This window comes from Urocitellus parryii, chromosome 12, assembly GCF_045843805.1.
Source record: "Urocitellus parryii isolate mUroPar1 chromosome 12, mUroPar1.hap1, whole genome shotgun sequence".
Taxonomy (NCBI): Eukaryota; Metazoa; Chordata; class Mammalia; order Rodentia; family Sciuridae; genus Urocitellus; species Urocitellus parryii.
Genome location: NC_135542.1, coordinates 68773292 through 68790406, shown reverse-complemented (window position 1 = coordinate 68790406; position 17115 = coordinate 68773292). Strand labels below are relative to the sequence as shown.

The 17115-nt window shown below is 49.4% G+C and overlaps 2 protein-coding genes across 2 annotated transcripts in view; one reads left to right on the top strand and one right to left on the bottom strand.

The window, feature by feature from the left end:
• Positions 1–6165, top strand: part of Stpg4 (sperm-tail PG-rich repeat containing 4) — a 39061-nt gene extending 32896 nt beyond the window's left edge. Inside the window, 3 exon segments of the mRNA XM_026385768.2 lie at positions 3672–3776; positions 6044–6143; positions 6146–6165. Coding sequence (XP_026241553.2) covers positions 3672–3776; positions 6044–6143; positions 6146–6165 — 225 coding nt within the window.
• Positions 6166–15117: 8952 nt separating this feature from the next.
• Ttc7a (tetratricopeptide repeat domain 7A) overlaps positions 15118–17115 on the bottom strand; it is a 113466-nt gene continuing 111468 nt past the window's right edge. The window contains exon 20 of the mRNA XM_026385724.2: positions 15118–16937. Within this exon, the coding sequence (XP_026241509.2) occupies positions 16716–16937 (222 nt within the window). The 3' untranslated portion in view covers positions 15118–16715. The remainder of the gene's footprint in view (positions 16938–17115) is intronic.

The following is a 17115-nucleotide window of genomic DNA, read 5'->3' as shown; positions in this document are numbered from 1 at the left end:
TCAGTGATCCCTGGTACACCAGGGAGCAGAGTGCTCAACTTCCAAACAGACCTACTACAAAAGTCCTCCTTGTTGTAAACACCCTCCCATTGAACTGGGTCCAGAAAAGATACGTCCCAAGCCTCTGCCCAGTTACAACGCCCTCAGGTGGGGTTGCAGGCAGGACCCTGCCAGAGCTGTTTCCTGGCTATTGCAGGACCCTCAAGTGACCAGTCTCAGAGCTGTCAAGGCTCTGCCGCAGCATTCCTGTGGCTTTTGAAATATGTACTTGGGTCTGGACCCATTTCCCTAATGTTTCCCTCTTAAGGATTCCATCTGCCACAAGTGGCAGTAATTTCTTTCTGTTCCATGACCCAGTTCCTTTGAATCAGGTAACCCAGCCCATGCAGGGCAGCTGCTGGACGGCATGGGACCTCATCAGTGCTTCATTGCACTTGACACTCAGACTTCTAAGGGACCCGTGATCTGGAAGCTCAGAAAGAAAGCCACCTTAGGCTTGGGAGCAGGGGCAAGGCAGTTGTAGGTGTGGAACTGATGGTGCACACAGCGGCATCTTTGGCCAGCTACCCATCCAGCTCAGAGCTGCGCTATTACAGTCAGAGGTTGCACAACTGGATTCCTGGGGCTTGTGCTTCCTCGTGTTTATGATTTCTTCAATGTTGGTGCAGAGTGCACACCAGAGACCCTCACCCCAATAGGGACCTTTGTCACATTTATGCATAGTTTGAAAACGTTACCCCTTTCATCTCTCTGTCATGAAGTATAAAACAAGGAGGTGCACTTGTCCCTTGATTTATTAGGCTTGTGCATGTCTGTTAATAACATATTCCATTCATGGTAGAATAATTGAGAGTGGCAGTCCTAATTACATTTCTGTGCCACCAGCTAGAGCAAACAGGAAAGCCTGGCTCTTAAATCTTGCAGGAGGTCTATACCAGTGTTTGTTCTGCTACCCCCTGGCCCCCAGGGCTCATCTGTGACCAGCCTCAGTTACCAGAAGGATGGTACCCAATATATGGCTCTGTTCTAACCTTACTGTTGGCTTTATCGTTATTTTTTTAAATTCCTTATTTTTATTTACCCAATTTCCATATTCCCTTTTTATACATTAGTATTTTTTCATTTTTCAAGAACACTCAGATTCATTGCAGAAAAATTTTTAAAATGTAGATAAGCAAGCTGGGCGTGTTGATGCACGCCTGTAATCCCAGCAGCTTGAGGCTGAGAAAGGAGGATCGTGAGTTCAAAGTCAGCCTCAGCAAAAGTGAGGCACTAAGTAACTCAGTGAGACCCTGTATCTAAATAAAATACAAAATAGGGCTGGGGATGTGGCTCAGTGGTCGAGTGCCCCTGAGTTCAATCCTGGTATCTATCCCCCACCCCTTGCCCCAAAAGGCAGATAAGCAGAAATTTTTTTGTTTTCCTTTTTAACTTAACATGCCATCACCTGGAGAAAGCTACCATCCATGTATAAGTCATTTGAAAATTTTAAAAAATATTTTTTAGTTATACATGGACACAATATCTTTATTTTGTTTATTTTTATGCGGTGCTAAGGATCGAACCCAGTGCCTCATATGTGTGAGGCAAGCACTCTGCCACTGAGCCACAACCCAAGCTATGAATTTTTTTTTAATATTTAATTTTTAGGTGCATTTGGACACAATGCCTTTATTTCATTTACTTATTTTTATATGGTGCTGAGGATCGAACCCAGGCCTCGCACTTGCTAGGCAAGCGCTCTACCACTAAGCTACAACCCCAGCCCCTGAAATATTTTTATAAACACATTTTAAGGTTACATTTTTCACTTAATGATATTTGGGAATCCTTTTATGCCTATAAAGTTTCATCAACACTGGACAGCTGGGTGGGAGAATCAATCTGTTTAACTAGGCATCCATCACTGGTCATTTAGTTTATTTCTAAACTTTTAAAGTAATGTTACACTGAATGTCTTGGTGAGTGCATATTTGTAAACATTTCTCAATTATTTCTTAGGATGAATGTCTAAAAGTGGAATAGCTGGGTCAAAATAATAAATATACATTGTTTTAAACTTTGTACTGTGAAAACTTTAAAAACACATACATAGCTGGGCATGGTGACGCAGGCCTGTAATCCCAGCATCTTGGGAGGCTGAGGCAGGAGGATGGCAAGTTCAAAGCCAGCCTCGGCAACTTAGCAAGGCCCTAAGCAACTTAGCGAGACCCTGTCTCAAAATTAAAAATAAAAATAGGCTGGGGATGTGGTTCAGTGGTTAGGTGCTCCTGTGTTCAATTCCTGCTACCATAAACAAACAAATAAATAAATATATAATAGTATAGAACACTATGTTACAGCCTCATGGGCCCGTTCCACAATGGTCAACCCCTGGCCATTTTTTACCCCATCCGTTTTCCCACCTGTTCCCCCCAATTCCTGCATTATTTAGAAACAGATCCAAGACATCATGCCAGAAGGGCTCATTTCTGGGTTTTGCGGGGTCCCACCCCTGAGACAGTGAACTCTGGCTACTTGAAAATGGGAGCGGAAAAAAGTAAATTCCTGGGGAAAAGGAAAAGGCTGTCACCACGTCAGCATCATGGCAGTGTGGTGTTTGGGGGGTCCCTCTCCTCTTCCCTCCCCTGTCCTCTCCCTGCCTTCTCCAGTCCCCACCCTCCTTTATCTAGGCTCAGGACTCATGATTTTTCTCCGGGACCCTGCAGCACCCTGGTGATCGCTCCTTTCTTCTTTGCCTCCCTCCCTCTGCATGGGCAAGTTCATTTTTAAACCATTTCACATCTTTCCAGATTGCACTACAGAAAAGGTTGATTGGATTTATATTCCGCCAGCATCTGTAGCCCGGCCTGAGCTTGTTGTTAAATCTTGGGGTTCCTTCCTCCCCTGCTTCCTTCTCTCTCCCTCCCTCCCCTGCGTCTCTTCCTTCCTTTATCTTTCTCTCCTTTCCTCCTTAGCCTTTGTTCATGTTCTAGATGCTGTCTTCCAAAAAGAGAATGTCACTGTCCTAATTAGACCTTACTTGGTGATTAATGTGGTGGAAGCCCTCTTCCCCGCAGCGCGCTCATTGAACATCTGTGTTTTGTCTCTGTGAGTTGCCTTACGCTGATTTTTCTATTGGAGTGTTTGTCTTTTTAGTTGTGTTCATTCATTTATGCTAATCTCACAGCTTATTTCAGTGAATTGCTGTGAATACTTTTTAGGACTCATAAAACAGATATTGCATTTATATGAAGGAATAAGTGTGCTTTATGAAGCAAACGGCTCAGAGCAGCAAGCGTGGCGGGAGGCGCGTGGATGGGAACAGGGGCCTGTGTGTGGGAAAGTGGTTCCCCTGACAGGGCCAAAGGGATAAGGTCTTCTCCAGCCTCACATTATGCATGAGGCAGCTGAGGAGGGTCTCTCAGGTGTTATTCCCACTTCCCATTTTCTAGGTTATACCTCAGTGTGATCTCTCAAGCCCAAATCTGGGAATTTTTTTTAAAAACCATATCATATGAACTCATGTATTTATTTGTAAAAGGCTTGAGATTTTATATAAGATATATAATATATATATAAAACATAAGATATATATATTTTTTTATTTATTACATATATATAAAATATATCAAGCATTAGTAATAGTGAAACTTTCTTATTTTTAATTTTTATTTTTTTATGTCCTCCAGCGTGAAGGCCCAGGACCAGGTCACTATAATGTAAAAATACCTTCACCAAGTTCCATTACTTCTTGTTTTCAATCCAGAGTACCCCGGTTCAAGCCCAGCTATTCAGTGAGTATTCTAAAAGACAGACACCCCCAGAGGTGTGGCTGGGGGGTGTCTTAAGACTCCCTGGGTGTGGAAGGTGGGGGACAGGGACTACAATCACCTACAGTCCTCAAGTGTGGCCGGTCAGGCAGGAAGGAGCGTGGAGCTCCAGCATCTGCAAGCCTCAGCCAGCCTCAGACCCAGGGTGACTCTAGGCCCGAAGACTGTAGCTGAATTATGGGTTGGTTGAAAATAGCCAGCATGGTCGTCAGCCACTGGTGCTGTGACCTGGATGCTTTGAGAGGGCACTGTTAATGGACTGCAGTGAGCAGTGTGCATGGCCACATCCAGCCATCCAGAACTGATGTTCTTTGTGGGTGGCTTCCTGGAGCTCAAGGAAGCAAAACGTTGAAGCAGAAACATTGCCGAACCAAAGGGGACCTTTAAGACATGAGCCATCACCCTGCTCCAAGGACTCACAGAGGACAGAAAGGAAGAGGCTCGATTCTGTGGAGAAAGCAGGTTCTGGGGGTGTGCAGGGTCTCCAAGGCCCTGAGAAGACCAAGAATGATTACAAAAGCATTATCAACTGTGGCTTTGAAAAATATTTTTTGATGCCAAAAGACCATTTTAATTCCCATGGTCTTATTGCCGCCCAGCCTGAGCCCCAGTTTGAAAGTTTGTAGACTCATTTGAGATGACTGGGGGGATAGAAATATAAATTCTGCTTATAAGAGAGGGGCTTCTCTAAAGGTTCAAGGGGATGGGGAGAAGCTGGGACATTGGGCAGGATGGGCTAGACTGTAGCTGGCTGGACTGCAGTGTTACCTTTCTTTGGAGGTGTGCTGGGGAGGCTCAACCAGTAAAATCGCAGGCAGACCCACAACAGGGGTCTAGAGGATCACCTAGTGACATCACCATGATCCCCAAACAGATGTCTGTCAGGACCAATAGGACTGAGCATTCTCAGGAAGACTTGAGTCATGCTAACCAGACTCCCAGGATACTGAGCAACACACCATCATGTGTAGCATTAATTTAGAAGCATCCACCCAGGGGGGCCTCCTGTGCTCTCTTACAGGAAATATTCTTGGAAGCCAAGGACCACAGAAGGTCACTTGGTGAAATCAGGGCACGGGGCGGCGAGCTGGGTGTTTTCAGGGTGGATGAGCCACAACTGGCAGCCTCCTGCAGGGTGGCCCTGCTGGCACAGGCCTGCTGAACCTCCGGTTCTGTGGCCTGGCCGCCCAGGACTCCACGCACATGTTGTATCCTCATTAATCGCACTAATAAAGGCTTCCGCTTCCTTTGACGTGTGGCCAAGACTTGATTAGATTTCCAGGCTGCTGCTCTGCTCTTGGCAAGGAAACATGCTGTCATTGAGAGCGGCTTCTGTAGGCAGCTGATCTCATCCTCTGGGGCTGACCAGGCTGACCGCTCCATTCCCCTCTCAGGCAAACACTGTCTGTACCCTCACTGGTCTCCTGGAGAGACAGCCAACTGTGAGGAAGGATGGAAATGACCAGTAGGTGGTAATAGAGAATGGGGGGCGGTGAGCGTGGGAGGCTTGTTCCGGGCCCTGCCAAGTATGGACTGTTTTGAAGGGACTCCAGTGAGCCCTATCCCCTCCTATCGGCAAGCACTGTGCCCTGATTGATGGCCCAGGGTCACAGTGAGCCAGTGGAGGTAGGACTGGGACTCAAATCCAGGCCTGTTGGACTCTGAAACGCTTGTCCTCAGTCATTATGCAGTTTCTTCAAAATGGGAACCTGATGGTTACAAACAAGAGCTCGTGGATCCTTTGGGAACACTTTGGGCCCTGGGGCCACAGACCCCACTTGACAAACACCTTGCGTTTTCACACTGGGTTAGTGATAAAACTCAGCCATATCTTGGAGGTAGTCTGGGCTCTGGAATTAGACCATCCAGATTCAGAATCAGGTCTCTCCAGCCACTTGTTTCTAGTGGAGCAGGGCAGGTGGCATTCCCTGGGACAGGAGCTGTGCAGGTGGAGGGCCTTGAGGTATGGTGGGGTGTGACCCTGTTTCCCTAGCAGGTTCCCGTGGGCCCTGGATGGTCCTGCCCATGTCTCCGCCCCTCTCCAGCCACGCGGTGATGCTGACAGGAGCCGCCTCAGCTCCCAGGGCATCTACCCTCCAATTCAAAGACCCCGCAGGCTGGTATGGTCCTGTGTCCCTGCACAGGGGACTCATCCACCATCCACATCCAACCCAGCAGCCAGGTTTCGGTGTCACTGCCTCATCAGTCCTTATTTTCTTTTCTGGTTTCAGAAAACCCCAGGCCCAGGAGCCTACGTATCTTCCAGACAGTTCCCTAAGCAGAACCCAACCATAGCCAAGATGGGCCGAGAACACAGCCTTTTCTTCAATAACACGATTGGCTATTAAAATAAAGTGATATTGGTGCCAAACCACTTTGAGTTTTGTTTTTTTTTTTTGTTTGTTTGTTTTTTTTTAGCAAGTTCTTGGTGTTTAGGGAAGCGTGCTTTGCCTGTTCTGTAGAGGGCCTTGGCCTCAGGACATGAGGAATCGCCATCTTTCCTGTTTGTCTTTGATAGTTGCAGCTTAATTATTAACTCACTTCTCAAAAGGGGCCTGGTGTGAAAAATTGATCCTGTGCTGCTCTACCTATTACCCAAGAGCGTGTCCCCAGAGACTGGGCACCAAAGTGCTCTTGCAGTCACACAGATGCCCCACATATCCAGGCTGTGTGGCCTTGGTCCTTCTACCTTAACAGCATTAATGTTGGAAGACCTCCAGGTCCCCTTGATGACTTCCCTGGATCATTGGCATTCAACCAAGGCCACAGGACCCCAAAAGGTGGCACTTTCTTTTTGTCAACTCCCTGAAAAGAACAATATTGATTCCATTTGATGAGTACAGTCAGGCGTCAACTAACAGTCTGGTCAATGATGGGCTCCACATGTAACTGTGAACCCTGCAACATGGAGCAGAAAAATTCCTATTGCCTAATAACCTTGTAGTATAAAACGTCACTCACGTGTTCGTGGTGACACTGGTGTAAGCAAACCTAAGGCACATACAACTATGCACAGTATGTAACGCTTGATAACAAAAATAAACAACGTGTGATACTGGTTAATATATTTACTGTACATTTGTTTCCTCTCCCTTACCGTTACCTGGGATATTTATTAGACTTTTTTTTTTTTTTTTTGGGTGCTGGGAACCAAACCGAGGACCTTGGACATGCTAAACATACACTCTACCACTGAGCTATACCCCAGCCCATTTTTATTATTATTTTAGAATGTGTCACTTCTACTTAGAAAAAACAAGTCTGTGGCTAAACAGGTTCTGTGCTCACGCCATCAGCTCTGGCCAGGAGCTACAGATAGTACAGATGTGGCTGCAGGTGCCCAGTTGTGGGTGTGCGGGGTGTGTCACTAGGGTGGAGGGCAGTTTCTCATTGTCCTAGGAGAATGAGGACCCTTTTGGAGTAAGAAGGGCAGGATGATGTGACCAGCCTGCAGGAAGGGGATTTGGGAGGCCAGCAGGGATTTCACCCGGAGAAACCTCTGGGGAATATTCTGCAGGGCCACCTGGGTTACCCTGAGTTCTGTGCCCCCCTGGGGTGTTCACTAGGCTCTGCCTTGGCCTCCCTGACTGTGGGCCGAGTTTCCTTTCTGGGGCTGCAGTGCCTGGCCTCAGACCTGTTTGCCTTTACCCTGCTTTGCTCTTCAGGATGAGGTGACAGAGACTCTGCCCCAGGGGTTTGCACAAGGGCTTCTGGGAGCTGGTGGCAAAAACAGGTTTTACTTTTCCTCTTTGACATATTCCAATATTTTTATTAAACCACATTTCATTCAGTTTGGGAAAGACTTTTCCAGAAAGAGCAGAGGGACTGAATGACTCTTCCCCTCCTTGAGTCCAAACCTGGGACAATGATTCCAGGATGGAAGACCAGAGGCTGGACAGACCAGGGTTGACACTGAACTTCAGCTCTGAGGTTGGAACACCTAACACCTAGCGGCTAGGGCTGCTGTGCGAATCAGATGACATGCCCGAGAGGACTTGGCAAAGCCATAGAGTGCCATGGGTGAAAGGGGATGATGGTGTTTGTGGCCTTGTCCCCCCCCCCGCCCCCCATCTTAGGTCCCCGAGGGACTCCCTCAGGACCTCACAGCCCTCTCGGCCTCCCTCCCCGTTAGCTTCCGTGATACTGGCTTCTCTAGGTCCCTACCCTGGTTCCCCTGGGCATCCCTCTGCCTCTCTACCCCCACCCCACTTTTCCAACTGCTCTCTCAATTTGGCTCTAACCCAAGGGAAGGCTTCTTCTCGGCTACAGATATTTTGTGTTGTTTCCATGTGGAGTTTCCTCTCCATTAAGTCAGAGCATGTCAGAAGTCACCGGGGACAGCTTGTCCTCCTCCTCCTCCCTTCCTCTGCTTTCCATCCTTCCCCACTCCCGCCTCCTCACTCTCTCTGGGCCTAGAGGGGACACCTTCCAGTCCTGGAGAGAGGCAGGCACAGGCTTTGAGGCTGAGGACCTCGGGTTGCTTAGGTGACCTGCCCCGCGACTAGCATTACCTCTAATGTGCTTGATGTCCCCTAAGGCACGGAGCTGCCTGGTCTCCCGGCCTAGGATGACTTTGAAAACCCTATTATCTTGAAAGAAAAAAGAAAAGAAAAAAAAAGTTCCAAACCTACAAGTTCAGAATCAGTGGTTCCTTTTTCTTACTTTTTTATTGTGATAAAATACACATACTCTGAGTCTGCAGTTGTGGAAGTATACAGTCCAGTGGTGTTAGATGCAATGATCACAGCTCTTTTCCTCTTGCAAAACTGAAACTCTGCACCCATTAGATAACAGCTCCTCACCCCCTTCTCCATCTCTGGCAAGTATCATCCTGCTCCCCCTCTCCATGATGTGGACTCTAAGTACCTGGTGTAAGTGGAAGCAGACGGTATTTGTCTTTTGGTGAGTGGCGTATTTTATTTAGCTCTGTCCTCGGGATCTGCCCGTGTTGCAGCATGCGTTCGAACTTCCTTCCTTTTAGAGGGTGAATATCCCGTTGTATGTTTCCGCTGCATTTGGCTTCGTCCAAGGATCTCACGATGGAGACGTTGGGTGGCATCTGTGTTTTAGCTACTGTGGACAATACTGCTGTGGCTGTATGTGTCCAGATGCCTCTCCAGGACCCTGCTTTCAGCTCTTTTGGACATATAGCCCATAGAATTGCAGGAACAGGGGGTGGCTCTGTTTTTCATTTAAAAAAAATCATTTGTTCTTTTTAGAAATACATGACAGTAGAGTCATTTTGACATATTGTACATACATGGAGTACAACTTCCCATTCTTGTGGTTGTACACGATGTAGAGTTACATTGGTGGTGTATTCATATATGAACCCAGGAAAGTTATGTCTGGTTCCTTCTACTGTCTTTCCTGTTCTCAACCCCTCTCCCTTCCCTTCATTCCCCTTTGTCTAATCCAATGAAATTCTATTCTTGCCTCCCCTCTTCTTATTGTATGTTAGCATCCGCATATCAGAGAGAACATTCGGCCTTTGGGTTTTTGGGATTGGTTTATTTCACTTAACATGATAGTCTCCAGTTCCATTCCTTTACTGGCAAATGCCATAATTTTATTCTTCTTTAATGCTGAGTAATATTCCACAGTGTATACATACCACATTTTCTTTATCCATTCATCTGTTGAAAGGCAACTAGGTTAGTTCCATAGCTTAGCTATTGTGAATTGAACTGCTATAAACATTGATGTGGTTGCATCACTACAGTATCCTGATTTTAAGTCCTATAGGTATAAACCAAGGTTTGTGGGATAGCTGGGTGAAATGGTGGTTCCATTCCAAATTGTCTGAGGAATCTGTAGACTGCTTTCCAGAATGGTCTGGTTTTGATTTTTTTGAGAAACCACCACACTTGTTTTCTACGGGTGCTGAACCATTTTACATTCCCACCAATGGCACCCAGGGGCCCTGGTCTCTCCACTGCTTGCCAACATCACTTCTGTTTTCTGGGCAGTAGCTGTCCTAATGGGTGTAAGGTGGTGCCTTATAGTTTGGATTTGTGTTTCCCGGATAGTTAGTGATGCTAAGAACCTTTTCATGCACTTTTTGGCCCAATGAAACAGACTGTGAGGGCGAAACAAACACTGTGAAGAGTGTCTGTTCAAGTCCTTTGCCTGTTTTTTAATCCAGTGGTATTTACTGTTGTTATTGATCTCTAGTTCTCAATATATTCTGGTAATTAATTTCTCATCAGACATATGGTTTGTGTATTTTCTCCTATTCTGTGGGTTGCCTTTTTTAGAGAGAAAAAAAATTTTTTAGTTGTCAATGGACTTTTATTTATTTTTATGTGGTGCTGAGAATGGAGCCTAGTGCCTCACACATGCTAGGCAAGCGCCCACCACTGAGCCTCAACCCCAGTCCCTGGGCTGCCTTCTTATACTGTGGACAGCATCTTCTGCTGCATACAATTTTTAAATATTCATGAATTCCAGTTTCTTTCTTTCTTTTTTTTTTTTTTTTTGTTGTTGCTGGTGCCTTTGTTATCACACCCAAAAAATCACTGCCAACTCAAATGTCCTAAAGCTTCGGGCCTATGTTTCTTCTAAGGGTTTTATTATTTTAGGGCATACATTGAAGTCTTTGACCCACATTGAGTTGATTTTGTTTATACTAGGAATTGAACCCACTTGCTAAGTTGCTGAGGCTGCCCTTGAACTTGCATCCTCCTGCCTCAGCCTTCTTAGTCGTTGGGATTAAGTAGTTGGACCCACAGCAGGCTGCTGGAGTTGGAGAGGTCATCAGGACAGAATGAAGCTCTAGAGCGCCTGTCACCTTACTGCCCTTGAAAGTGGGCAGTCGGTTCTCTGGATTTGGAAGCTCTGCCTTGCTGAGATTCACCTGTTCTTCACTTTCTCTTTCTATTGTTTTTGTGTTACTGGGGATTGAACCTAGAGACTCACGTGTGCTAGGCTAGCCACTACCAGGCCCATGGTGGTACCAGGTTCCCCCTGCTACTCCCACCTTTTCTGAAATAGGGTCTTGCTATATTGCTCAGGCTGACCTTAAAATTTCAATCCTCCAGCCTCAGCCTCTGGAGTAGCTGGGATTATAGGCATGTGCCAGACTGGCCATTTCTTTTTTTATTTTGGTACTGGGGATTGAACACAGAGGTGCTTTATCACTGAGCCACATCTCCAGCCCTTTTTACTTTTTGAGACAGGGACTCATTAAGTTGCTTAGATCCCTACTAAATTGCTAAGGCTAGCCTCAGACTTGCAATCCTCCTGTCTTCGCCTCCCAAGCTGCTGGGATGACAGGTGTGCTCAACCATGCCCAGCTACCCTGGCCATTTTTGCTTTTATCTTCCAGCTCCATCCAATTGGCTGTTCTCTCTGGCCCTCAGCTTGGGCTGCTTTTGCCCTCTGCTCTCAGCCCCAGCTGTCTGTCTGTCTCACCATTACACTGGGAGGCAAGACTTCTGCAGCCTCTGGCAATGTCCACGCTATGAAAAGCAGAGAGGAGGAAGAACTCTCCAGAATAAAGGAGACTAGAGAGACACGGCAACTAAATGGAATGTGGGACCCTGGTCGCAGGAAACTGGGGCTACAAACATTAGTGACAAAGTCAGAGGGGTGCATGGAAGATCATCTGAGAGCGTTGTGTCAAGGTTACAGTCCCCATCTGCTGACAGTGCTGTGGTTGGGTAAGAGAACAACTTTAGTTCTTGGTGAAAAGCTACTGAAGGCCAGGTGCGGCGGCACGCACCTACCATCCCAGAACTCCGGGGGGCTGAGGCAGGAGGATCATAAGTTTAAGGCCAACCTTGGCAACTTAGCCAAAATAAAAAGGACTCGGGTGGCAGCTCAGTGGTAGAATGTGTGAGATCCTGAATTAGATCCCCAGCACTCCAGAGAAAAAAAGAAAGAAATCCATAATGACTTACTTAACTTCTTGCCAAATTCCAAAGTCATAGTTAAGAGAGGAAGAGAGAGAGATGGAGATTGAGCTAGAACAATAGCAAACAAGGACAGTCCCCTCAACCCCCGTAAGGATGCCCCTGCATAGGGTACCGCACTGTCCCTAGGCTATAAGCCAGAGCATGGAGGACACAGCTGGTTCTGGGGGTCATCCTGGGCCAGTCAGCAGGTGGTCGAGGCCCTGGAGCACCGCAACCCAACACAGCTCCATGCTTCCTGCCTGGGCTTCTGGCTGCTGAGCATCTTCTGAAAACCACTGCTATCTGGGGACTCTCAGGGTCTTGAGTGGCCTCTGCTTAAGGAAACTCCACTGCAGCTGCAGAAAGGTTGGGTGCTGGGCAGCTCGGAGCGCCATCCTCTCCCCTTCACCCCAGCTGGTGGCCGAGGGCGTTCAAGCAAGAGGCCTCTGGCTCTGGGTGAACCCCCCCCCAGGAAGCTCTCCAGCTGGTGCAAGTTCACGGAGCCCATTGGGGTCTCTAGGTTGTGATGATGAGAAGCATCTCAACTGTCCCCAGAGCTGGGGAGCTGGCACTGTGCAGTATCCTCAGAGGGTGGCAGTAGATAGGTCCTGTAGGCAAGGCCTTGTGTTCCCAGGTCCTGCCGTGTTCTTAGTAATGGTGAGTAAGTGGCCCTATTTCATGTTCTGAGGTCCCTGCCTTCTGGTCACAGCTGACCAGATGGGGCAGGGCACTACCCCAAGGAAAGGCAGTCTACAGGCTGCCCAAGGGCCCCTGCAAAAATCAGAGACCAAAGGGATCCTTTTGTTCAACAATCAGTTGTTCAGAGGTGAGTGGCCACAGCTCTGTAGGTGGTAGTAGGTCAAACAGGGGTGGTGCTGGAGGGTCAAGGTAGTATCAACCAGAGTCCCAGGACAGCAACACCTTTGAGTGAGCAAGGAAAACCAGAAGGGAGAGGAAAATGGGACAGGCAGAAAGAGAGAAAAGAATTGTGCACACGTGTAGAGCATTTACCCCAGGCCAGGTGCTGTTCTAGGCTCTCGACATCTTTTTTTTTTTCACATAAATATCATGGTCCATAAAGCAGACACTATTCTACTATTATTTTAAAAACGAGGAAACAGGAACAGAGAGGTTAAGCACCTGGCTTAAGGCCACACCTCCAGTCAATAATAAAGCTGTGTCTTCCAGCTTGGGTGGTATCTGCACTGTCACCCTGCTATCTCCATCAGGTCAGGTCAATGGCTGTGTGGCTGCTTTGGCCTCAGGCCTGTGCGGGTACAGTTCCTACCCTAGGGCTCCAAGGGACTCTCTTATCTCTTATGTCACCTTTAGAGGGTTTCTGATAAAAATTCGAAGGGATCTCTGGCAGGGGACAGTGGGTACTTCCCCGGCTAGCCCTTTCTGGCCAATAGGGTCCTTGGCTCCCTGGCTCCCTGTCATGGGGTTGGTTCCACTGGCTGCTCACATGGGAGGCGCCCTCATTGGAGGCTGTCATCGTGAATGGGCAGCATGTCCTGGGAAAATGGGGAGGCTTGTTTAGCTGGAGGCTTCTCAAAGCTAAGGAATATTTGCACAGTGACGACATCTGAGTCTCCGGTTGGGGGGCCAGCGCAACAATGAGCACTGTGCTACCAGCAAGGAGTCCGGGTGGTGGTGGCTGAAATTCCCTTCATATTTGTGCCTGCAGATAAACACTATTAATACCAGGGTGCACAAGGCTGGGGGGCTAGGTCCTGGACAGTGGTGGGTGGGCTGGAGGTCCGCGGGGGTGACCCGGCAGCTGCAGGTCTTGTCCCCAGGCTCAAGCCCTTGTTCTGGCATGGTTGGTTTAAACATGGCTTCCTTGCTCTCATGTGTGAACACAAGATCTGCCACTGGAATGGGTGTCGGGAGGTTCTTGGGCCCAGTGGGTATCCTCCACCCGGCTTTCCACCATCTGACCAGCTCAAGGGCAGCCTGGCAATACCCTCAACGTGTACAGGGAGGCTGGGCCTCCACAGTCATTCCATCCTCTTCCCTGGAGAATGAGCTTTCTTTCTCTGTCTCTCAGGCTGGCAGACACCATAACACTACCTGTGGCTTGAGGTGGCCTTTAACTCCCCCCAGGAGCCACGAGCTAAGGGCCAGAGCCAGCAGAGTTTGATACCAGTCATCAGTCACTAAAGTGTGTGTGACCTGAAAAAAGGATCATAGCGAAAGAGAAGCAGAGTGCTACTGGCTTCGAGTGAAGCCCTGTCCCTCTGTGCCAGCAATGGCCAGTACTAGATGACCACGGGGATGGAGGCCGCCCAGCCACAGGGAAACACAGGAAGCACAAGGCTCCATCTCGATGGACGCTGAGTTCCAGGGTGAGACTCAGGGTGGCTCTTTGCACAGTGGGGTGGCTATAGCTGTGGGTACAGCAGGTGACCCTTTGGGGTTCATGGCTGGGTGTGGTGGCTCACATACATAATCCCAGTGACTCGGGAGGCTGAGGCAGGAGGATCACAAGTTCAAGGCTGGCCTGGGCAACTTAGTGAGACCCCGTCTCAAAATTAAAAGGGCAGGGGATGAAGCTCAGTGACAGAGCGTGTGTCTAACGTGTGTGAGGCCCAATCCCTGCTATCCCCTCTACCTCAAGAGTAGAACTTCTGTGTAAGTTTATATCATTCTTTAAAATACGTGGTGCATGTCTTCTATTAGGCAGTGCACACAGGTATGAGGAGTAACCGCTCTCTTCAGATGCACTGGTATGGGCTTCTCAGCAGAGGTGGCTAATCCGAATGTGGCCTGAGTCAACCCCCATCCTGATGCTCCTCCTCCACGGCTGAAGGTGCTTCATCTGCAATGCTGGGGCCAGTGTCTCCTGCTCAATTGTAACTGTGCCCTGGAGGCAGCACAGGGTTCACTGAAAGGACAGGTCAGAGGCCAGAGCCTGCCCCATGGACTCTTCTGCCTCTTACCTGCCTCAGCTCCATCTGCGCATACTCCCCAAGCCTCTCCTCTCGCCCACTCCCACCTGGCAACATTCTCCAGATGATACCCCGACCTTCTCAGTGCCCTCCCCTCCATCTGCCTCCCTTCTCTCCAGGGCTCGGCTCATGGGGGAATGAACACACTAAATGAGCACAAGGCAATCCGGCTTCCCCTTCAAGAGTCTCTTTATTCAATTTCCAAAGTCACTGTCAGCAACTTGGCCCAGCTCTCTGTGGCTTCCAGAGAGGGCACGCTTGTCAGAATGCATTTGATGCCATTTCCTACTACCAAAAGGTGACTACCAATATCCTTGCACACCCCAAGGCACATCAGTGGCATTTGCTTATTTTTTTTCTAATAGAATTCCAGAAAAAAATAGATCTCTATCATATATATATATATATATATATATATATATATATATCTCAATATTTATATACATACATACACATACAGAGAGATCCTTCAACCGAGAGGCAAAGGATCACGTGTTCTTTGAGGTGCCCCTTGGTCTGGTGCAGGTGACCAGGAGGCCCCCACTCTCTGCAGTGCTGAGCTGTCCCCCTTGGGGAAAGTTGCAGCTATGACTCACCAGGGTGGCCCTCACCAACCTTCCCATGAATCTCAAAATGGGAGCTGTGCCAGGGGACGTTTACGACTGGAACCTGTGGCAGATCAGGGAGGAACTCTGCCTGCCCCGGCCCTGGGAATGACTTCCTGGGGAAGGGTTCTGAGGGTGGAAGTAGCAGACCACGGAGCCAACAGGGAGGAGACATCTGCCCAGCAGCTCCCGACCCTGCAGTCAGGATGTGTCCTGGACACGGAGGCCTGCTTCATCATGGAAAGGAGGGGCAGGCTTGGTCTCCTCCATCTCCTACCATAGCACCTGGAGTCCCAGGCAAGGGGACCCACATGGTCAGGGTGGGGTTTGGGTCACCCACGAAAGCCCGAGGGCTGTAGGAGATGAGGCATACTGGGGACAGTCCTACAGGCGGTCTCCCTCTGTATTAGTAGCCCTGGAGGGACCTGCATCCCAGGGAAAGGCTTGCAGGAATGTGTTGACTCAGGGTGTTAGAAACAGCTGGGTCCAGAGCCATATTTTTGTCCCTAAGGTCCGCTCTAGGGGCCACTTAGGCTAGGGCACATTTCCAGAGAGATGGGTAGAAATGGAAGGGTCAGTTAGGGCCGCTGTTCAGGGCCATACACCAGAGGCCCAAAGGCACTTGGTGGCAGAGAGAAAGAGCATAAAGGGCCCATTTGACCCCCCTGGACAAAGGAGGACAATGCCAGGCATCCTCTGCTAAGTCTGAGAGAGGAACCCAGAAGTGCTGTCGTGCTCACCCAGCCCACAGTGTCAAGCTGGGACTACCAGGGCAAGACCTGCCCTGTCCTGAGACGGGGGAGCAAGATTCAGTGAGTGGGGACCCAGACCCCAAGGCAGAGGCATGGGTGGGACAGGCATGGGTGGGTAAGGCACAGCTGTGAGGCTCCCCACTCTAAGTTGTCAGGTCACCACACTCTGCAAAGTCACTTAAAGTTCAAGCCAGTCTGTCTCCCAAGGCACTGAGAAAGGAATCCAGGACAGCCTGGTCCAGCCAGAGGCAGCTCCGGGGGCTCCTCTCTGGTGGTGCAGAGGCTTGAGACTAAAGTTTGTCCAAAGCCCCAAAATACAGCTGTCAGGAATTTCTAAGGATGGGGGCTTGACACCTTTCGGGCATCTTCAGATGATGCACAGGCACAGAGGGAGGGGCGGCCTTGTGGAGATGCCACCCAGCTCCCTGCTCATAACATGTCTGAGTCCCAGGGAGCAAGGGATTTGCTTCCAATGCAAATCCTGTCCACCCGGCTCCAGCCCCCGCTGGCCCCGGAGGGGAGCGGGGAGGCGTGGGCCAGAACTGGGGCTGCAGCCTGCGGAAATGTTCACTGGCGATGTATTCCCTAAGCCCCACACTTGAATGCCACCATCCCTCCCTGACCCCAGCTCCCTGCCTGTCCCTGCCTACCCCTGTCTCCCTGGGCCTGTGCTGGCAGCCCCCCGCTGCTGCAGTGCCGCTCAGAGTTCCCTGGGGATGATGGAGAAGGGCAACACGGGGCTGCTGGCCTCCAACTCCAGGGCGGTGAGGAAGCAGTCGACGGCAGCCTCGTTCTGGCCTTGGGCCTGCAGCACCTCGCCCAGGCCCTGCCATGCCTCATGGCAGGTGCTCTGCCTCTCCACGGCGTCCCGCAGTACCTTCTGGGCCAGGCTCTTGTGGCCCAGCCGACTCAGCATCATACCCTGGAGACCAAGCAGAGGGGACAATGAGTGAGGGCACCTGGGGGAGGGGCATCTTGGCAATCGGGACAAAAGGCAGGAGCAGTTCACTTGTCGGTCACCAGTCGGAGAAGATTCTGTGCCTGGGTTGGGCACCGTCAGGTGACCCTGCCCTTGATGCCTGAAAACCTACCTGTCTTCA